The 23,672-nt window shown below is 41.4% G+C and overlaps 1 protein-coding gene across 1 annotated transcript in view; it reads right to left on the bottom strand.

Annotated features, from left to right (window-relative positions):
• GUCY2C (guanylate cyclase 2C) overlaps positions 1–22,624 on the bottom strand; it is a 45,211-nt gene extending 22,587 nt beyond the window's left edge. Inside the window, exons 1-12 of the mRNA XM_074168127.1 lie at positions 22,414–22,624; positions 21,383–21,495; positions 19,824–19,891; positions 17,999–18,214; positions 15,486–15,607; positions 14,531–14,627; positions 11,763–11,883; positions 10,434–10,569; positions 8,106–8,191; positions 7,561–7,672; positions 3,461–3,542; positions 390–495 (exon numbers count right to left, since the gene is read on the bottom strand). Coding sequence (XP_074024228.1) covers positions 390–495; positions 3,461–3,542; positions 7,561–7,672; positions 8,106–8,191; positions 10,434–10,569; positions 11,763–11,883; positions 14,531–14,627; positions 15,486–15,607; positions 17,999–18,214; positions 19,824–19,891; positions 21,383–21,495; positions 22,414–22,624 — 1,470 coding nt within the window. The remainder of the gene's footprint in view (positions 1–389; positions 496–3,460; positions 3,543–7,560; positions 7,673–8,105; positions 8,192–10,433; positions 10,570–11,762; positions 11,884–14,530; positions 14,628–15,485; positions 15,608–17,998; positions 18,215–19,823; positions 19,892–21,382; positions 21,496–22,413) is intronic.
• Between the last annotated feature and the right edge of the window lie 1,048 nt (positions 22,625–23,672).

Raw genomic sequence — 23,672 nt, 5'->3', positions numbered from 1 at the left:
ACCCCCATGGCTGCCAGGGCCTCCGCCTGCTGCTTTCATGCTCTTGGGCGTTACAGAGGCATAACAAAGCACAGGGAAATAATTTATAACAGTGGTGGTGTGGAAGAGACTGGAAATCAATACCCAGCCTATTCACCCATCACAAAATGAGCTTTACTGTTGGGAAACAGATATATTCTATTAGGGAGCAACACATGGGGAATAATCTCTTTTGAATTCAATACAGCAAGTAGGGTTAAAAAAAATAAAAAAGAGAAATAATTTTAACAGATCCTAGTTCTACCAGAGCCGTAGTCTGCATTGTAGTCAGAGCACGCCAACACTCCAGCATCGATCATCTTTAGAAGACAGAATCCAAGAGCCAGCTTCAGCCATTACACTTCTCTCACCTTCAAACTAACATGACTTGTCTCACTGGTCTCTAGAGGCAAGATTTCCTCTGGCGGTATATGGGACCATTTCTTCCTCCGACGCTCATTATCTCTCCTGTATTTCCTGCAAAACGAGTGAACTCATTCAGGATATCCTCCCAGTGAACCAAAACACGCAACAGTAGATTAGGACATGGAAGCTTCCAGTGTCAGGATGGCACAATGTCCTCGTTTGAGGTAAAGCAGAACCAATTTTCTGTTCAGTAATTTTACTTTTCGGCTAAGTCTCTTCTAACTAACTGGACTCTGAAATTAACAGCATATTATAGAGACACTGTTTGTTCTCAGAGTGATAAAACCTGATTATGCCAAAGAACGGCATGCAGAGAGGCTCCCGCTTATACTGATTGCTATAACAACCAAGGTCGGTTAACTTTGTTATTTGCCCTGTTGGAGGGTCAGCAGCAGAAGAGTGTAGAGAAGTCACACCTGCAGGAAGGAGCAGATGGGACAGGTGGCCCAAAACTGACCAACAGGGTATTCCATCCCATCTGCATCATGCTCAGTATAAAAGTTGAGAGATCAAAGGTTCAGCCCTCTTGTCTTCAATGGCCAGCATCCAAGGAGGACCCTGTCTGTTCATCTGCCTTGATCCCGATTCTTGCATTCCTGAATCCGGATCCATAATCCAGCTCCTGTCCATCACTGGGTCCAGTCTGGAACTTTATTTTCTTTTTTAATTATTATTTTATTAATTTATTACTATTTTCATTAAAGTAGTTCAGTTTTTTCTAAACTCATGAATCTCTTTCTCTCTCTCTCTCTCTCCTTTCCTTGGAGAGAGAGGTGGGGGAGAGCATCTGTCATTTGTCTCTGTGGCCAGTCTGGCCCAAACCACAACACACAAGGATGAAGTGTTAGGTGGGCAAGGCTTGAGCACAAGACTCGTGGCTCTCGTACAGTTTTCCAGTTTGCGCTGCTCTAATTCCTCTGGCTTTGGGAAAGCCTAAATGCTCATTCAATTCCATAGATGTGGCAGAAGAACAGAACAGATTTAGCAGAACAACTGCTAGGCAATTGCCAGAGTCTCAAGGGAGGTCAGCACAAAGGGCTGTCTGGATTTTATGTAGTCTTACCCTCCGTGTTATTGAATGTACTCTGAAAGGAGGTCCCACAAACAAATGCCAGCCAAAGAAAGTCCTGGCATCAATGCTGGATAGTAAGAACTGGTGTGAATACAATGCCAGGACAGGAAGTAACAACAGTGTTGAGATGAGATGCCTGTTTTGTGCATGTCCTTTGTATTCCGCACATTTGTAAAACTGAGGGAAGAGCCCTTGGAATGGGGAGAAAGAAACTACTGTCTCCCTTGCAGAACTTCAGAGCTGACACGGTCTTCTCTTAGAGAAAAGCTGGAAGAAGAGTAGCACTCATCAAAATACGCACTTATCTGTGCAATTCCTTCCTCTATTAACAAAAACACAGGACTGACTGGGGAGACTGCAGGGGAATTCCAACACCCTTATGACTGCTGGCAAGTGCTCCGAATGGGAGAACCCACGGTATTGACTAATAACACAAATATTCCCTTTTCCAACATATTTTAACTCACACATGTATAAGAAAAGGGAGAGCAATAATTGTGGTAAGAACTATTTTTCTCAGTTCAGTCTCTTAAGCTGTGTTGTATCACCAGGATGCACTGCAATTCAAACTGGTATCAGCTGATGGTTAAGTACATATCAAACTGAATGAAAATGTACTAGGTCTAATATTTAGTTATGTGTTTTTTCAGGTCTTTGCCTTTTTACTTAGCAGTTAGAACTACACAGGGAGGTTTGGGGTAGTTCAAGTGTCCTAGAAACTTGGGAGATCCCCTTTGCTTCTTAGGAGACAATCTTTGGTAGCAATTATATTTGACAAGTTTACTATTATTTCAACACTAAAAGGGCAAGCTTTATTCTAAAAATATCCTCAGGAGTCTCTTCTATATTTGATGCTTGGGAATATTACAGTGATATGTATACAATAATAGTCTAATCATCTGAACAGAATCTTTAGATTTTATGCATCTGCAAATATGGAAGAGTACAGAACCTTTTACAACAAGTCCAAACTATCTCCAGACAATTTTTTATCAATTTTCATAGCCATTATAAACTTTACCTGTCTGTTTGTATGTTAGTTCTTAGATTTGGCAATGATTAGCTCTTCTATTTGTTGAGTACAACTGGATGTGTAAGAAAGAGTTGTATACCTTCATTTTTGATTTTTCCCTCATGAAAAGCTTTAGTTAGCAAAGCAGATTGGTCCACTCAAAATAAGAGAGCCTGGCTGTCTTTCTTAAGACCTGATTCTCACTTTGTCTGAAGTTCTCTAATATGTAATATAGCAAAGAGGGATGCTGAGCTATTGAAGATAGATGCACAGGTAAGACAATTTTTTTTAAATACAAAAGAAAACCGTATGCTTTGGAACTGGGGTGGCATTTCTTCCAGCAAAAGGAGACGTCAGTTATTTCTACTTCTCTTTTATCCATCATGATAAAGCTGAACTTGTGTTATACTTATGAAATTCTACCTGGTAGAAAAGTCAGTACATGAGAAGTTGAACTGAATTGGAGAAAACTGAAAGACAGGATGGGTCCATGCAATGAAAACACCAAAACCTCATGGTGTTTTGATTCCTTCAGTGACTCAAAACAAACACTTCCTTCTAGATTGAACTTTTATGTCACCAATAGGTTAAAGAAACATACGCGAACCCTACGTAAGCTAAAGATGGGCAGTCAGTGAAAAAAGTCTGAAGACTGGTCTGAGACATATGCTTCTGTGTATGTATAGGAATCAGAGCTTTTTAGCAGATGTAGAAACTCTTCACCTTGCTGCATCTTTTCCCTTGATTATTAATCTGACATAACAACACTATGGATGCAAACACTACTTGGCACATACTAAAGAGTTCACACTGAGAGCAACCACCCAGGTATGTAAGGTAAGTTAATGAATGGCTCTTCAAGGAGAGATCAAAGGCATTGCCCTAGGAGGAAAACTCTTCAAGCACAAACAGCAGGCCAAAGGGGATGGTACCTTAGAATCAGCAAAGAGATGATCAGAACCAGAATCACAATTCCCGTGAGTGTGAAGACAGCAATGGTCAAGACATGTGGGCCTGCAGAAAAGAAAAATTCAAAAATAAACAACTTGACAGAGGACACTGAGAAACAATATTATATTTTAGAAATTACCCTCACCCGCACATGTGCAAGTCACAGTAGCTGAGCAGGGATGTTCTTTGGTCATATCCAAATCGAAAGGCTTTGGTAAAATCCAACACTGCCTAGAGATAACAAGTGCCTGCCTTTTTCACTGCAGGATGAAGCATAACCCAAAGCAGTGCAGTCTTACATCCCCACCTGAGGCTTGGGCACTCTATGGGGACACCCAGGTGGGAGACTAATTTAACAGCACTAAATCTCACATCAGCTCAGCAGGAGAGTTTTCAGATGTTCTCGTCTTTAAAAATAAATTAGGATAGTCCAGGAATAAAGCTGACTTTTCTTACTAACCACATTTTAGAAAATGAAGCAAATTTCTCCTTTCAATAACTTCATAAAAGTGGATGGTGGAGCCAAACCTTGGGTACAAATCTCTGTGGGGTAGGGATGTAGATGGGGTAAGCAGTTGACCTTTTGTAATCAGAGTCATTGGCAGGCAGGAAACATAGTTTTCCCTCAGTAAATCCAGGGCTTAATGCAAAATGGGCTCTTCATTGACTTCTTTAGAATAATCTCTCACTGAACTGGGAAACAAAAGTTTGGTCCCTCCAGTTTTTATCATTAAACACCATGATAACTTTCTCAGAATAATACTCAGTGATAACTTTCTGATTCAAGATTTATAACATATGTATTTTCCTTTCCTGTCCTGCTGGGTACCCACCCAGTAAGAAAGACACACCTCTTTGACAGGGAATTTTCCACAACTAGCCATACCTGTGTCACTCAGAATCTTAACTGATATAATTTGCTTCAGGATGGGATACACCTGAAGACCACGGCATCCACCCAGAATTTCAGCTGATACAGAGTACAGCCACTTGTGGATTTGAAAGGCATCTCTCCAGGAGCTTGTTATCCAATAAGAGGTCAAAAATAAAATCATGGTACAGCTTTTAACATACACAAACTTTTAAATGTTGCACCTGGGTTCTCCCCTTATTGGCCCAGTTGTTTAAAGTTATTCTGTATATGTTGTAGACGGAGCTTTGGAGACTGTGGACTCATTTCTGAACATGTCTGTAGACACTTGAGTTGGGATGACAAGTGGTACTGAGTGGACTCTACTCTTCAGTATGAAATTTGTATCCTATAGAGGGAAATTAATCTAGTGCAGCACAAAACTGGCAGATTAGTGTTGTTGGAAGCTGCCAGGTGCCAAACAATTTGAAAATCAGGCTGTTCAGGCATCTGAGGACTTAGACCCAAAATCACAGAGCGCACAAGGGTCCTAGTCCTGAGCAGGCAGGCAGAACTGTTGAGGCTGAGAACTGAGTATTTAAGGTTGTCATTTTGATCGTCTTAATGTGGAAAAGCGAACTGAAGCCTATCTTGGGTCAGTTCTTGGAGCTCAGGGGTACTGGGAAGGAAAGTTGCGGCCACCAACTGCCTTTGAAGAGCAACAGGCCATCAGTACAGAGCTTTGTCTGGTGGCCACATGTCTAGAGTGTACCTACTCTACTGAGCAAGTGTCTCAGGAAAAGAAGGCAGAGGAGAATCTAGTTTCACAGATTGCCATGTCGGTTCTGGATAGTAGAAGAGTTGAGCTACTCAGCCTTCCTGAGTCTAACGCACTTCTGAGCGTGCCCAAAACCAGAAATAAAGGCACACAGGAAAATGATAAAGCATAAAAATTAATAAACAAATAAAAAGCAACAAGGCACACACTAGCTGCCTCCAGAATCAAACACCAGCTGGGCAGGGATTTTGAACACACCAATGTAAGTGTCTGCATCTGACATAGAATTCAGTTTAGGAGCTCTGGATTTTGGACCCAACTTTCTGGCTTTTATTTTTTGTTTTGTGTATCACGTCTCCTCACTGTCTTTATGTGTGTTCATCTCAGCATCAGTCTCAGGGCCTCCTGGTAACTTAGTATTCATCTGATGCTCTCCATTGAAAACTGTCAGTACTATGTTTCCCTCCACCAAGGAAGGACATCGAGTTACCAGTATAAAACGTCATATGCATGAGAATGTGCAAAGTCATTTCCTACGAATTCTGTAAAACTTAAGTTTGGTGAATAGTGGCTTGCAGCCTATCAGCAGGTTGAAGTTTCCCAGGGAAGTGCTTTGGGACCACCACTTCCCGTTCCCGAGGCTCTGCTACCACCTCCTGGCCCTTGGTATTACAACACGCAAAGGCAGAGCGCATCACAAAATGTTTTCAGGTCCCCTGGAACAAGAACCGTCTGTTTATTAAACGCTGATCTTATCCATGTTTAGAGTGAGGGTTCAAACTTTCTGAATAATGCCAAAATGTGGATGAGACCCCTTTTTTTAAGGAACGCCAGGAGGAAAGAGGGCAGCAGAACTGGGTCGGCTGATCTCAGTTACAGCTTAGGAAGGAGCAGGGCTCTGGTTGCGGTGTTTGTTCACCTCCCCAGAGGAAAAAACATGTTTCTGTTTGGAATGTTTTGACTGGCTTTGGCCATACTTAAACTTACTTAAACTTTGGCTGTAATAAGTTGCCCTTTGGGGGAATATATTTTTTTACAGTCACACTGAAAGGAGGTTTATTTTTTTTAAAATGTGAAAACAAAATAATCAAGTCCCTGTGGGAGGTGGTTTTACTTTGATTTAGTATAGCTTGGCCACAAAGTCAGGACTTCATTAAGCGCTGAATGTTAAACTACTAGTTTGTAGACACTGGCTTTCTGCAATTCCTAAACATTTTTCTTTTGCCCTTGTACAGCAGCTTCAGACAAGGATGTACTCAGGGGAATCTTTTAAAGATGCAGAGATCCTCTGACAACACAGTGTGTTGTGGGGACCAAGGCATGAACAAGAATAGGACTGGAGCAACACCCGAGAAGGCTGAGGCCAAGCAGCAAACTCTAATTTGAAGCCATCAGTTTACTGAGGAATAAAAGTGTTTGAATCCATGCAACACTTTACTGTAAATGAACTTTTAGCTATCAGAAGGTGTTTGTTCCTGCAGTTATTGGTTTGCATTGTAATATTCCCTAGAGGAGGTAAGCAGTACAGCAAACTAAGGGAGGCCTTTAGCCTTAGAGACCTTAGAGGTCTTAGAGACCTTTAAGAGCGGCACCTTTGGACACTCACTGATGGGAATGACTCAGGTGAAAACTAACCCGCTGTTCAGTAACCCTTGCAACCACTGCCACTGCAATAATTTTTATCCTGCATATCATACCCTGAAGAATAAATCTTTCCATTGCCAATCACCACATGGCAGCAGTCTACACGGGGAAACAATCCCAATCTGCTCAGGCTGACAAGGCTGTACTCTGCTATGCTGAATTACAACATCCAGGAGTCGCCAAAAACTCAAAAGAAAAGGAGGTATTGATTTCTGGGATTTCTGATTTAAAGTTTGAGTGGAGATGGAGTAATAACCTAGCATCCCATTGTCTTTCTGCGAGGAGCCAGCTCGTCTAAGAGACCCCTCCAGAGAAGCACCCTGAATCTACTCAGTGCTATGTCCTCTCCCCAGCTCTCTGCAACAAGGATAAAGGGGCAAGCAGAAGCCTCCATGCTGCATCAGCAATACAGAAATGCAAAGGCAGATAACTTATCATAACCTTAACTCTGCTGCCTTTCCTGGACAGTCTTTCAAACAATTCACACCACCACCATCATCTAGTGAAGGTTTTATGTTCGGGGGTGACCTCTTCCAAAACATGCCATGGTATTCCCCACAGTCACTGGTACAGTATGGAGGCTATGAAAGACTTAGTTACACTGAAACAGAAATGCAGGTTTAGAATTGGGCTGGGTGCAGAGAACATGGGGAGCTGGGCAGGGGAAGGAAAGATGCTGTTCTGTCCCCAGCTCCTGGCATCACTGGCTGGGAACAGTGTGAAGGTAGCGTGCTGGATTGCACAGCAGGTAGATTTTAGGACTGTGTGACTTGTCTTCGAGGAAGAGGTAGGTTTAATGGGTGTCTCACCAGTGTTTGGGGTATCACTGGGCAGCTTGTGGTTCTTCCAGACAAAATCCGGACTGGAAGTCATCACGTGTGTCTCATTCTTGTGAGTGTTGAAATGCAGAAGAGTTCTGAACTATGGGTGTAGAAGGGAAGAAATGCAGTCAGCAGCTGTGCTCTCCCTCTTTTGTCCTTTGCTTCAAACTACCCTTAATAAGTATATTGCTCAAACTCAAAGTAATTCTTGGTCTTTCTGCTACAGTGGCGCATTCCTCAGCTTAGCCATGTGTATGGCTGTCATATTCTTCCTCATTCCTCCCTTCTCTCTGAAAAGAAATCCATCAGTTCCACAGAATACCAGCTGCAATTCACTTACTGAATCACCATATGACATCAATCCTGTCAGTCTCCAGCACGCCTCTCATGACCCTCACCTGGCATGCACAACATGCCTTGGCATGCCACCACTTCTGTTGCAGTTATCTTCATCATTCTTATGCAATAATACAGGGTATTTTGTTTCTCCTTGCATATATAAGGTCAAACAGTTGCTCCCTGGACATACGTACATGATTTGCAGTGTGTGACGTGTACAGCAGGGACAAAATGGAATCAATGTCTCCGAATTCATCTAGAGTCACAGGACCCAGTACACCTGTGGACACAAGGAATTAGTCAGAGGGCCTGCATTCTCAGAAGCACAAATACATGGCAGGAAGGATGGGGTAAATAAAAGGATTTGTGATGCCCAGGATATTTTTCTTCTTCACGTACATGCTAGAGAACATATCAGGTTGGTGTGGTGCTACTTCTCCCTTAATAGCATGCTACATTTTCTCTACAAAATCCAATAAAAGGTGTTGAACTGACTGCACTGAAGAGGAAAGTCTCCCTCTAGCTATAGAAAAATATAATTTTCAGGTTTCTTCAGCATACCAAGAATGTCAGAGTAACCTCCCTTGAAGGGACTGTTTTAGAAGTGAGAAGGGAAATTGCCTGTTTCCACCTGCAGTTTGAATCTATCAGCAAGAAAGGAAATCTAAGGATACTTTCATTCCTCTTACTCTTTTGAGAGCCACCTGCTTGGCTCTAATAATATTATTTTAACCAGGTTCTTTTTTTCTTTAACCTCCTGCCTCTGTATGCCAGCAAATGTGCAGATTGGGAAATTGCCTATGTAGCACATTCCAAGGATTTTTAAGGTGGAATTTCCCAAGTCCCTCAGCGTGGCTTGACTTAGCTCTCATGAAGTCAGTCATTTCAACAGGAGCACTAGCTTAGCCAATACACACCACTCCTGAAAGTCTCGCCTTCACTTTTTCCTTTCTTTTTCCAGGAGAGTCTTTTTGATCAGCTTCAGGTTGCTTGTTTGCTGCTGTTGCTGGTAAAGACTTACTTTATTTTTCCTGAAGTTCAGCATCATCATTATTTTAGTTAGGGAATTACCTTCTCTCTTTTCATCTCAAAAACTGATGCTAAGTTTTTCATGGCCCACCTTCCTCATATCAAAATAATTGTTATATGAACTCCCTACTCTACCAGCCTCCAGCACAAGAAAGAATGAAGGTGGTTCAACACCTTTCACTTTTAGGATGACTTTTTTAAACTAAACCTATAACTAATGTGGAGCATTACAGTGCAAGATTTATTTTGGATAAGTAAGGAAGTTTGTGCAACTCACCTTTCAAATTTAGAGTAAAAGTGAAGAGATGAGTTTACTCATATTCTATCTCCAGGAAGAATTACTAAACTATACTTTGCTAGGTTTGGAATACCATGGTTAAAGCAAAAATAAGCCCAAAACCTGTTAGGTCGTATTAGGAAAATCTGGGAAACTTCTACACGTGTTTGCTGAAAGCAGGTGGGACATAAAGACAAAGCTTTCAGTTGTCATTTTCGTTGGTACAGATCTCTGATGTGAAGTGATGAGAAGTCTCTTTGCCCCTAGAGAGGTAATGTTGTCACTTCATTGTGTCAGTCTTTCCTCTGTCTTTTCCTAATGATTAAATTCTGTGATTTTAAGCCCATGGCCTACAAAAGCCCACTGATGCTAGACAACCTGTGAGATGAACCAGAAAGTTGGCTAGGAAGTGCCAACCCATTGCCAGCTGGCTTACGCTCACACTGCAGGCACCCAGGTCTACCATGGCTTTGTAAAGTGGAAAAAGGTTGAAACTACATCATTAAAGCTTAGCTAAATGGCTGTCAGAGTCATTTTGAATATCAATCATATTTCATACATACTGGCCTGAAGTCAAGAGTAGACATTTTGGGGAAAGCTTGGAAATGCCACTGTCGCAAATTAACCACCTGAATGCCAGGTTGCCCCTGAAGGAAGAATGGACTCTGAAACCCACCTATATGCTTCACTCTTCCAGCTCCTTTCTCATTCTCCAAATAGTCTCCCTATATGGAGTTCAGCTCTTTATCAAAAGAATTACACCAGCTTCAGGTCCTTGTCCCTGTCCTCCACCTCTGCTGGCTGGGAAGACCTGTCTCTCCTCCTTCCCCCACCCCTCCTTAGGCAGCAATTTCCTTTAAATATGCTTTGTACTTCAAAGCAGCAGGAAAAACGCAACAGCCCAGAAAGAAGCCTGGTCCTCAAACAGTCTGTTGCTAATTGCAATGTTTCAAATGATCATCATTTTGACTTTCTCCCTCTTCTGTGTTGCACGCACTGAGGTGATTCTGCATGACTGCTACATAGTGCTTCTGCTAATAGTGAAGATAACATCCTTGGGGAAAATGATAGAAAAAGAAAAAAGAGTGGGAATAAAAATCATTGAAGAGCTTGGACTTGTTTAATGTAGAAGTGACTTGTCCTAACAGTGCTTAAAACCAAATTTCTTTCCCCTCATCGATTTAGTGAACCCTGCACAGCACTGTACTTTTTTTACCTTCAAAAGTGGTATTTCGGAATTCATTGAGGAAACCAAGAGGTGACACTGGGCTCTGGGAGAAGATAAATTTCTTCAGACTATGTCCAAATAGCAAGACTGCATTAAAATAGCCAACAAAAAAGTCATCTTCCATCTAGAACAGGCGAAAAAGAAAAATGAGAATTTGAGAGTTCATGGTTCCGCCCTAAAGCTACAATATATTTGGTGGTCTCTGTTTGGCAAAAATTCCAGCATGGAAGACCAGAATCTGCCGAACACAGAGTGAGTAGATGAGCAACGCCACATCAGCATTTTTACTTCAGAAAATAAAGGTAAATAAAATATATTTTTGGTGTATGAAGACAGAGAGGCATTGAAAACTTATAAGAGGCCAAAGTAAAGCTCTGGCATGCTGATCCTGGTGCAAAGGATTCAAGAAATCCCACATTGTAGGTTCTGGGCAGGTCTGCTCAGTGGGATCCAAAGCCCCTGCCTTTGGATTAGTCTTTCTGTGCAGATAATTCAGTGTGGTGCCAGCAAGTCTGGGCTTCCAGATGGCCACAGCTCAGGGGCAAGGAGCTGTGCCAGAATTTCCAGCAGCCTGCCATAGACCTGGCACCCAAAAAGCCTTGAGCCCAGGCTGGGCTCTGTAAATCCAGCCAGAAGCTTCAGGCTGCCTTCTGGAGAGCTGAAGCTCAAAGGCATAAATCCTGGGCGGAACTCTACATGTAGAGTCTGGTTCCTGGACAGACGGCAGGAGTATCAGTTTCACTAAGCAGATACAGGGTTTGCGTAGTTTCTGCTTTTCAGGAAATTAAAAAAATACGTATCTCCTACAGAAAAAAAATAGTTCCTGCTTTTGAAGTTTAACTGGAAAGCCCCTCGACAGAAACAGCAATGTTTGCCACCACTTATATATATCTGAACACAAAAATCAGTCAACAATTATTCGTTCTGAAACTTCCATGCTCACATCTCAATTACACCTATAGATCTTCCTTCAGTGATGCCTTCCAGCTACATATAAAATTGCCAGTCACTCAGAAGTGGAGTCAGAAGACTATGTACCTATAAGTCTCCCTCGTGCCCCATGAAAATGACACTTGCAGACTAAACTAAAAGCTTGAGTTGAACTTCACAAAGCAAGAACATGACAGCCTGCATGTTTGCCCTATGATTTTATATTTTTGCATCATTACAGCAGGATAAAGTGTCATCCTGCAATAATGTAGGAAAATATCAGCATAGAAGCATGATGGGGGATGATTACAGCTGTGGTTTTAGTTTTCACTTCCTAATACATGAATATACTGAATGTAATAATCAGATATAAAATAATGTTGTTACCAAGATGACATCCTCAGTCGTTAGAGTGTCCAAGCTGTAATTGCTTGTAGGGGGTGGCAGAGTCAGGACAAGTACATTTTGCATGTGATGGGCTGAGTTGTTGTTCCTGAAGTACGTGTTACTGCAAAGCAAAGCACAAGAAGCCCACAGACAATCAGCAGCAGGGGCAGTGGTAACCATGACAGAATCACTCTCCTTTCCTCAGCGGCACTGTTGTTTAACAGGTTGAAACAGTAGTTCTAAAAAAAATTCATCATGGACAAAACTCCTTATGCTGTTCATCCCCTGACGTCAGCTTTTATACTTCACTACATTAAAAGGTAATATCAAAGAGATCTGGCAATCTGAAACTCAAAGGTTTCTTTCCTCTTCTTTCAAGTAGGAGTTTATGCCTATTAAAACTGAGTCTCTTCTTGGAATCCACAGTGCTGCAATCTGTAGTTTCTTCATGTTATCGTGCATGTTTCTGACCTCTTCTGCACTCTTCTGCATGTTTGCATGTTCCTCTAATTTTGGTATTTCCTGCTAGAATTGATCACAGCAGGATTTGTACCAAAAGCGTTTAACAGGAGGACATGTAACAATCGGAGAGTTGCAGAGTGCAGCTTATTGTTTTATTTGTTTAATTCAGTGAGCTAGGAAAATCAGAGGAAACTACGTGAAAACTATGCTAAAACAAGCAGAAAAAGTGGCAGCTTTCCAGTATCTTTGGTTTAATGACCCTGACAGGCCATCTGGAAGTGCTTTGCAGACTGGCAACCACAGGATTCACATGTTACAGAGGAATTTATCAATAGATATTAGTGTCAAGTAGCAGCATCTGCCATTGCTATAGCTAGATTGATTAAAAAATATATGTTGTATGAGCCTTCTCTCATTATTCATGTTGATCATACTTTTATTTTTTCAGTCAGTACTCTATTAAGAATTTTTGGAGACCACAGCCTTCACTCCATGGCCATCAGATGGGATCCTGACACCAGAGCCTGGTCCCTGCCTTTCCCTGAATCTTCTGACTTTTACATTGCAATTTTCACCCTGAAGAATTTCAAAGTGCTTTTCATTCAGGCTTGGACTGAGCTAGCCAGGTGAAAAGGAAACTTCATTAGATTTCACCAGACTGGATAATCCTACAGTATCCTACCTCCCCCTGAGGGAGGCTTAAACACTCTGTTTGTGTCCTGGCTGCCAGAGGGTTCAGAGCTGAAGAAAATTTAAATCCATCACTCTGTCCGAGGGACTTGACTCCTGGAGAAGCATGGGACCTTGCCTACTGTCTTCTCCTACAGCTTGAGTTCTGATCTAACATGTGTCTGTATTTCATTTCTGTTTTAAGAAGAAGAACATAATTTGAGATACTCAGCAAAACCAGGCGTATGTAGCAAATTTAAGGAGGGCAGCATATAAAATGGGCTGAGGCACCTGGGTCTGTCAGAATGATGTCACAGCAGAGAAGACCCTGATCACCCTCACCTATTGCGAGGCAACAATTACACATGCAACACCCATAAGTAAAAACACTCAAATACATAGTCCCCATTGTGCATTTGCAAAGAGACAGGAATTGTGGCCAGCTGCCTCAATTGCAGGAAATGCAACTGGGGATTCATTCCTAGTGCCTGGATAAAGTGTTGAAAGGTCTAAAGATTTTAGAGGCTTTTCTGAAAAAGATACATGGTGAACTTGAAAGTGTACAGGACAGAGAAGATCGTGTTAGAGCTTGGACCACAGGCTCCAGTTTGGACCAAAAGGTTAAATGACTGAAGTCATTAATCCAAAATGCCTTAGCCCTGCCCTGTCAAGGTCAGCTTTACACACGAGGGCTGGGAAGCCCCACAGCCCCTGGAAGTTCCGGGATTCTTATGCTACATCAACAGTGAAATAAGTGAGATCAAGACACAGGCACATATGTTTGCCTTGTGATCATCCGTACCATTAAGCTGCCAGCACAGTCCCAGGCATAGTTTTGGTCTAGGCCAACTTGCTTTCTCCCAGAGTGTGACTTGCTATGGTGACCAGAGCCATACCCAAAAAGCAGTTGGGATGTCTACACTTAGCCGTACAGATGTGAGCTGTGCTGTGTCACTTAGGCTTAGGGCAAGAGATCATCTCTCAGTCCTTGTATACAGACAAAGCTTTTGAGGCTGCCATGGATAAGGCCAATTTATATCAGTCCTCATCTGTAAAGATTTTGAGATTAGCAACATAAAGTTGAACAACAGAAAACTTCGCTTGTATACTAAGAAATGTCTCTGAAAAGTTAGATTTATGCAGTTAAAAAGATGTTGAAGAGACGATTATAAAGTGGAAGAGACAGTTGTACCACTCTTAAATCATTTTAAAATTGAATAAACAGACTCTAGAAAAATATACTGTAAGCCACATTTACATAATTCTCTGGTTGGACAGAGTATATGAAAAATGTACAATATCTCATATGAACAGCTCATGACCACTCTGACTTTGAACTCTGTAGTTCTCTCATGGCTTCCTGCACTGTGTAGTCCACAGAATGACGTCAACCCTACCTGCTCTGTCACTGCCTTAGAAAAATATTACGTGAACTAAAGGGGATATTATAGAGGATGTTCTACAAATTAAACACTAATCAGCTTAGATAAATGGCAAAACATGAGGAAAGACAGCAGTGGAAAACATTTTGTGAGAGACCATTACTTCAATAAAACAGTTCCACTAACACTATTTCCATTATCTCTATCCTTCAACAAAATGCAGAGAAAAGAGGAAAAGCAAAGCTAATACTTTACTTGAAGAGATCTATCAGGATGATAACAATGTCCTTATCCACTTCCTCCGTCCCGAGGTCTTTGCTGAGGTCTTCTGGAGAGCCACACATGATGATCACTACAGATTAGGCAAAAATGGAGACAGATTGGTGAAAGGTACAGACAAGAAGAAGATACTTGCATGCTCCCCCGTGCTTGAGTAGCCGGCAGTAGAGCAATGCAGGGCTAAGGCACATTACCTGCGCTCTGCTGGCACCCAGGCCCAGAGCTACAGCCTCTCTGCAGTAAGACTGGGATATTTGAGGGAAAGTGGTAAAAGGTGCCTCAACGCCTACACCATTTTCTGGCTGACTGCACCAGAGCACTACCATTATCTCACTCAAATAAGCATTAGCAGTTCTGATGCCATGCAGGGTACTGCATATGAACATTTCTAAGTTAAATGGCATTCAAGTAATACTTTCATTGGCTTACTTATGACTCTCGGACTCACTTGGCCTGCTGATGCCAGGTGCTTGGTCTTAGGAGAAGATGAGGTATTTACTCATCCATTTATATAGTTTAGATGGATCACTTCCAGAAGAAGCACCCTTTGATGGCACAAATGAGGTCCATATATGCACCAGGGCTGCAAATACAGGAATGGTAGCGCGCTAAGAATTCTTGTAGTATCTAAGGCTCTTAGGAGGAGTTGTGATTCCTGGATTCCTGAATCTTTCACAAAACAGAGCTTATGCCTAGATGGGATAATTCACCCCAAAAGCTCTCTGGAACCAGGATGTATCCCTGTATTTTACGGGGATGGAAAGATGAACTTTGTGCTGTTTTATGTTTGCACCCATGTGAAATGCTATGTCTGCTTTCTCCACCAATTCTGTGGAAAGACTATCCCTAAAATGTAGCTAAGGGGTAGGTCTGATTTCCTGGGAAAACCAACTTACCTGCAGGGCAAAGTGCACCCTCAGCCCTCCCTTACCATTGCTTTTCCGGTTTGGATCTTTCACAGTTTTTTTAAGCTGCTCCGAAGTCCTTAAAATGTCCTTGAACTTCAGTGTTTCAGAAAACTGTGTGATTCCAGCCTCTAGTGCATTGATGTACCTTACACAATGGAGCACAGATATTGTCAGAAAATTGCTAACTCCTCACATTCTCCTAAATAAGCCAAAATGTGAGCTAGGCTGTTTACAGCACACAAGAGTGTTTGTAAGGTGGTATGGAACAATTTTTTCTGCAGCAATAGAAGAGAGAAAATCAATACAGGGCATGAAAGACAGAAGTGTTTGGAACGTTACCCAGAGGTATTTGAGCCCAGTTGTACAAAGGATGGGTTTGGAGAATACAATGATGTAATAAGACAGTAAAAATTAAGAAAAGAAATCAGAGATCTGGGGAAACCACAGTGAGATTAACTGGGAGGGAGAGCCAGGAAGCTCTGCTGTTTTAAGACATCAATGATAATCTCAGAAGACACATGTGAAGGTTCAAAGGAGTAAATGGGAGCTGCAAAAAGAGCTGACAAAAAAACCCACGCATGTACCCTGACTGTGAGAAAAGCAAAGGAAAGAAAATAATAACAAAAAACTCCTATACTGAATCAGTTAAATCTTGACAGGAAAAAATGACTACAGCAAAAAAACCCAAACAAGTGAGTAAAAGCTAGCTAAAAGATTGAGCAAAACCAGCCAACTCCTAAATCCCATTCTTGCCTCAATATGTTGTGTCTGAAAAGGCACATTCTGTTTGAGATAAAGTTAATGCAGAAGGAAAACCAAAGAAATCTCTTTGTTTTCAAACTGCTTAACTTTTTGTCTAGCAACACTGAGATCCCAGTCTATAAACTACTGAACATCTTTTTCTTCCCATTTTTTCCAGGAACGGAATTATTAACCATTTATTTACAGGAACATATGCATAGTTGAGACATAACCTGATTTTGCTATCACTGTAGGTATTCACTTTTATACCTATATGGGAAAAACAATTAATCCATGCAGTATAACTTGTGCTTTAGCAAAAGTGGATTTTTTAAATTAGCCAGTTCAAAAACCTTCAAGCTGACAATTTCTATTAAAGCAGAATGAGACGCATTTTTGCAACTATATTAGGATGAAAAATGGGCAGAGATACAAAATTAATTCTTTTTTGTTAATTCAACAATAAAGAAAAGGAGCTTGAACAATTCTGAAGTCATAAAGAAGGTCCTGAACAGAAGTATTACTAAAGACAAGATAAGAAACACTTGGGAAATAACTTACATGCATTGACTTCCCTGAAAGGTATGAAACCTGCAGGATTAAAGGGATTTAGCCAAAGTGTGTATAGTGCATTGGCAATTACAGCTGCAAACATGGAAAAATAGGGATTGTAGTAAAAAGTAAGTGAAGTGCACTGATGTTTCAAAGCATCAAAGAGAGGTAATCATAGCAATTACATGATGTGATCAAGTTGCTATCTATATTGAAAAAGAAGGAGGAAACAATGACAGTCCCTAAATATCTACAAAACAGGGAGTTGGAGATCAGGTTTTAGGGCCCTTGATTCAGAAAAAAAATAAAATTCTGCATGCAAAATATTATGTAAGTACATGCTTATATCACTCTGAAGCCAATACAGTCATAAATTTTGCTTAAAATTCTGCAAGTTCCTCAAGTTATGAATTGGAAAGATAAATAATAGTTAATTACATGAATTTTTGGCTACCTTTGACTTCCATTTATAAAATTAGTAAGAGAAATTAGATGATTTTTTTAACTTTGTCAGCATTTTGTGTCCCAAAATTGGGAAAAGGTGCATAGAAACATTCACATGAGCTGAAAATTAAATAAGAGTCAATAATAGAAGAGTAATGATAAATATCAGTATATTAAAGAGTCTATTTGACTAAAAACAGCCTTTGACTTCAAGGCATGGAGAAACTCCAACATTCTTGAGAATTAAGCATGGGCTGATGTTTCAGGTCACGAAGTGAAAACTGTCTCCTTTGCTCCAAACTGGTGAGAGCATAACTTAAACGCCGCAACCATTGGGGGTCTTTTTGTTCAAAGACAGATACAGTTTGAACTTTGGAAATGTTTTGGAGGAACAACAGTGCCCACAGGTAGAAGCCATTAATGTGGAGAAACATTACAAGAGCTTGATAAGCCCCCTGACCTAAAAAGACGTATATGGAGAGCGCAATGGAGGACCCTCTCATGTCACACTATTTACATCAAAGATGCTGTAAACAGATATTTCCAGCAGGGACAACATGTGGGTTATGCTGCCCACAGGAAAAGCCAAGGTTTGAGAATACTTAGAAGGAGAGCGAGTGAAACATTCACATGTGCAGTACAGCTAAAAGGTGTAATTCATCTTTTCCTTCTCTCATTACTTGGTAGCCGTAAGGCACCTCCCAAAATGCTGGGCTTGAAGGACAGCTTGTAAGAACTGTGTCCGAGGATGGAGATGGAGTAAATCAACAGCAGGGTCAGAGGTGGATCTGGATCTTACCAGAAGCACGGCTCCGAGATTTCGTTCCTCTTGTAAATGTAGGCAGATTCCCAGGTTGTGGTTTTGAATGGCAGCTGAGTTTCTTTCCAAAAATAATAGAAGAATTCATTCAATTTCCTGGCTGGGGTCAGAAGGCGGGTTAGGTTTACTTTGTAGTCACAGGACAGTCCAAAACTCCCTACAGAGATCAGAGGCATGCTCAGTACTGTTTCAACTCTGAAGGAAGAGACAAGAGGACAAGTCTGAACGGATTGCTGTCGCACCAAGGCATCTACCACATGATTTCCATCCTCAGCTCACTCTCCTCTGGTGCCCTGCATTAGTTTAACAGCAATTGGAACCTTATACAGAAGGCTCCTCAAGAACACAAGCAGATTTCAAGTCAGTTTTGGCACTGAAATGCCCTGTTGAACTGGTCCAGGAAGGTTCTCTCACTGCCCCCAATTCCCCATGCCCATTTGGATACCATGCACCATTTCAGCCCAATGGCTGTGACAGGAGTCCAGAGGCTCAAGGACCAATCTGATTCTGCTCCCTGGCTGCCATTAGCATGGGATGGATTTGATCTCTTTATTGGGGCAGTCCTGGAGGGTGACAGCTTTTTGCCATCAAAAAAGCTTCATTCCTACAACAGCAGTCAGGGAGAAAAGCTAAGGCAACCCTCTGCTGGCAGGGAATTTGTAAAGTGCCGTAAAGCAAGGCATTTGTTCTGATTTGCAAAGCCATTGCCCCATGGGCAAAAGCCAGCTGCCTGTTTGTTAGTGTTCTTCATTGCTTTGCATAAACTTCTGCTATTCATAGTTTTTACTGATTTAACTGTGTCAGAGTCCAAGGAAAAGACTTTGGCATCATTCTGGGCAGCTCTATATATAGCAGGTAGAAATGCAAACAAAGTTAGGAGGCACAATGAATAAAATGGGGAATATTGCATAATATTTTACCATGTTCCTATACATATGTAAGACTTATTCTTTTGATTCTTCTGTAAATCAATCAATCACATGCATTCACCAGTAACATTGTACTCTCTTCTGGTCATGCTACTCAAAGAAAAGTATAGAGCTAAAAAGCAGATAAAGCTTGAGGTGAAAGTGTCTTAATCTTCCCAGTATCTCTGAGTGAAACCAAAAGGCTACCAGAGTTTACCTGGGTAACAATATGGATTTGTACATCATGACTGATGGAGATTTTTAACTGATTTATACTAGAAGTCTGCAGATTCAGCTTACATTTCTCCTGATATCTGAGAATGAACATATTAATGAATAATAGAATTATACATGTTCTTGTTTAATATGGTTGTAGAGAGACTCATTCTTCAGGAATGCTTCTTGAGGCAGAAGAGTTAGGATCAAACTGGCTGCTCCCTATCTAAACACTCTTTACCAAAGATGGTTGGGGTTTTTCCATCTCCTCTTGACACATATAACTCAGGCCCCCCTCAATGACTGAACACCCACCCAGAAGGACCCCTGTTGCTGCAGTGCTGCGATGTCTTCATGCCACAAGCTAACATCTCTTTCCTGCTGCAGTTGTTGAAGAACTAAGTCTTTTGAGCCCTCAATCAATCAATTAACTTTCTGTCAGCAATTAGAAAAGTTTCCCTGCTAGCAATGGGGTTTCATCAATGGGCTTTGGAAGGGGATTTTCTTCTCCCTACCAAATAGTGGCTCTGCATAAGAGTCTTACTGGCTTGACTGTAGACCTTGAGGTGTCATATATCCTAAACCCCAATGTCTCTGCTGGCTTGTTGTACACAAAACAACTTTGTTCATCAGTTGATATCTTCAACATCACAGCATTAGGGGGAACAGGCAGTACTTACGAGACCATTTGGTAGGTGGCATAAGTGCAAGCGGGTCCTATGACAACACAGCCAAGTTTGCCAGTATTCTGCAAGGGATCAGAAAGGGTCAGTAGTGGGGACAGTGCAAAGGACTGGCAGAGGGAGGGGGATGGGAGAATGAAGAAAACTTTAGTATTTGAGAAGGAGTTGCAGAAGTTACCCAGCAAAGGCAAGAACAGAGTAGCAAAGGAGCTACAGAAAGATTCAAAGAACTAACCTACAGTGAAGGAGGGAGGAATGACAGAAAGCTAAGAAAAGGCAGAGGACAGAATAATGCCTGTGAGCATGACCTTCATTAAGAGACAGACAGCAAATTGGGATTAAAATGATTCAATTGCATATATGAAATTATACACCCCAGCAGTGCTTGCATTTGCAGAAGACTGAGGGGTTGGAATTACAAGATACTGCACATCAGAAAAACAAGTAGTTATATGCATATGAAAGCTTGTAATAAAAAAATCCTTCCATGACCACCAAATGATGCCTGATCAGTAGCTTTGTGTGTCATGAGGGACTATAGCATGTGCTCATACATTGGTAGATTTGAGAATTCACATTGGATTGACAAAGCTTCACTCAGAGGTGACAGTTATTAAACATGAGAAAATCCACTAAAACACAGCTTCTTTAAAAGAAGCTTTTCCCCATATCAGTTTTTTTACATAGTTTCTCCCACGTGACTTCTGTGATTTCTAGTGAGAAGTGCGCATTTCATCTTTGCCCTCTGGGCATAGTTCTGTACGCATTTCTTTGGTATCAGTGGCAGCCTAATAATCTCGCTGCCCGCACGTTCCCATCCTTGCACAGCTCTATCTGTGTATTTGTACAAACTGATGGTGAACCAGATCAGGGTCTGATCCAGCTGAAACAGACCTTTCTTGCTCTGCTTGGGCTGTTTGAGTATTTGGGGTTGGGTTTTTTTTTTTTTGGTTGGTTGTTGTATTTTTGTAATAGATTGCTTTGGCTATGTGGTCACACAAATTGCTGTGCAGGTATAAAAAAGAGGACAACTTAAGCATAGGAAAAGGAGTCTGAAGCGGAGGGCTTCTTTAGCCGGCAATGCCACCAATTGTCTAATGACAGGCTCTAGAAAGCATTCATAGAATCTCTCTCCAGTATTTAGAATCACAGAATGGTTTAGGTTGGAAGGGACCTTAAAGATCATCGAGTTCCAACTCCCCCACTAAACCAGGTTGCTCAAAGCCCCATCCAACCTGACCTTGAACACTTCCAGGGATTGGGCCTCCACAAGTTCCATGGCCAACCTGTTCCAGTGCCTCACCGCCCTCATAGTGAAAAATTTCTTCCTAATATCTAACCTAAATCTACCCTCTTCCATTTGCCTACTTGTCTTCACAAAACCTACAGGAACATCTTCTCTTTGAAAACTTCACTTCCCTGTCAAATTTGTTTGGAACTTATCAACAGGATCAAAAGTTAATAAGAAAAGACAGAGACACACATGCGCACACACATGTAGAAAGAAAAAAGTCTTGTCTTCTTAGGAAATTAACTTAAAGAAGCCTGCTACTCACATAAATTTCCCTGATGAGCTCCACACCTTCACAGGTGCTGGTACGACATCCTCTTGAGACATAGAGTGATGAGGTAAAGTTGTGGAAGGTGGCATTGACTGTAACATTTGCTTCTGTAACACAAACATGAAAGTAAATAGCATCATGAGTTGCAGACAACCACTAATATACTCTACCCCTTTTCTTCTGACACAGGTCTGAGCAGTCTTATGTTAGGACGTCTCCCACCAAAAAGCTGCTATGTCCACCTACCACCTAACCCCCACTACTTAGGATGAGACTGTAAAATTTGCCCCAATGTGGACCGCTGAGTGTTAGTACTTTCAGTATAAAGTACTTTTAATGTTGGCCATTATTAGACACATTTTAAAGGCTCTGTAGGAAGTTAACTGAGAGACTCTTTCAAACTAAATTGGACAAAAACTCTTCAACTAGAGGGTAGAAAGGGAATAGTTATAATTTCTTTGGAACCTCTTTTTCCCTTGATAGTCTAGAGAGTGATAGTAGATGGGTAATATTGAAAGGAGAGGTAAGATATAAAAATAAATAAAGGCATCACCTGCAGTGGTGATGAGGGAAAAACATAGAGACTGCAGAATCTTCACACTTCAAGTCATAATGTGATCAACAGATGGGGTCAAGAGGAAAATTATTTTTAGAAAGGAGAGGCTAATCCAGCCATGGGAGGAAGCAAGGACAGCCCAGTTACTGCACTAGATGGATCATGGGTCTTGACTGATTCAGTTCAGCAATTCCCATGTTCCCATTCCCAACTGCACATCTCCAGAAAAGCATGCAGGAAGAATCTGCCCAAGCACCATGAAAGGAAATATAGTTCTGCCCATCTGTAGTGTGCTTCTGTTTTTACAGAGGAAGGTCATTATTTCTGTAAGATATACATAAGGTGATTGGACAGGCAAGGAGCCTGTCTGAGGAGCAGTTTGCGGAAGGTTGGATATGTAGAAAGCTGTGGCGTAAAGTCTGACAAGAAACCACAGAAGGAGACAGATAACCAAGACCCGTTGCCTTACCTGTTGTCTGTAATTCATTTTGTACCCTTTTCAAGGCTTGCTCCACAGCTAATTTCAAATTATCAGCAGATGATGGCAAGTCCGAGTAATTCATGAGCATCACATTGATCACATAACTGTTGTTGTTACACTCATTTGAACCAACTTGCTGCAGCAGCCAGAGAGAGAAAAACAAAGGCCAAAGGGCCAGATCCAAAATCTGTTGCTTCATTATTGCTCAGTTTAGACCCATGGTGTGTGTTCTCTCTTTTCTTTTTCTCTTCCAACCCTCTTTCCTTCAGATACTCTCCATTGTTTTTGTTCCTGGCTAGGATGAAAGAGATCTCCACACTGTAGATTCAAAGACAGGCTGTATGATCCTTCTCTCAGGTACTTCCCAACCCCCCTCCTCTGCCCGCCCCTCCGGTCTACTAGGTGGCACTTCTGTTTGTGAAAAACTAGCAACAGCAAAACTCAGGAAAGGAGAGGCTAAAGGTTGCTGTGAATGTTTGCTCATGGAATGGCTGAGGCTATAAAACTGAAGCATTACCTGAAACTTTGCCTGATAAGGGCACTAACTCTTCATCGCAGGGATGAACTGAGAGAAGGAAGGGAGGGGACAAATGGACTGTAAAGACCACTCTTTAAAATGGAAATAAAAGACAAGGTCCATTAAAGCCTAGAGGAAAACAGATGGTTACTTCATGTTTGCATTGCCCTACATCTCTGGTTACATTGCCACGCCATCTCTGCTGGCTGAACTCATAAATCAAGGGTATATTGTCTTCTGTGATAAGTTACCAATTTCATTCCTTTAGCTTTTACCATCAAAGCACTCTTTGTGTTGGCAAAAATGTCTGACTTGCAGTCCTCCAGACCAAAGCCTTCCCTTCTACTTACAGAGTAGAATCAGCACAAAGCTTGTCTGCTCATACTCACCCAGCAAACAAGGAAAATAATCAGCAACAGTGTAAGTACAGTGCTTTTGGTATAAAACAGAACTGCAATTCCATGGTTTCTTTCAAAGCCTGAATTTTAAAGGTGTTGAATACACTTCAAATATATTTGCACAGACTTTTTACATGATCCTATTTTAATACAAAATTATTATTGCTTGAATCTTTCTTATGCCCGCCAGCAGAGGAGACAATGAGCCAGCATTTAAGAGCAGACCTTGAACACTTCAGCATATCTAATCTAGCATCTGTAATTAGTAATACAGTAATTTTAAATTAGGAGTCTATCATGTAAACTTCTGGTCTAGTATGGCTGGCTAGAGC

This window comes from Numenius arquata, chromosome 2 (assembly GCF_964106895.1).
Source record: "Numenius arquata chromosome 2, bNumArq3.hap1.1, whole genome shotgun sequence".
NCBI lineage: Eukaryota > Metazoa > Chordata > Aves > Charadriiformes > Scolopacidae > Numenius > Numenius arquata.
This window is presented reverse-complemented; position numbering and strand designations above follow the sequence as displayed.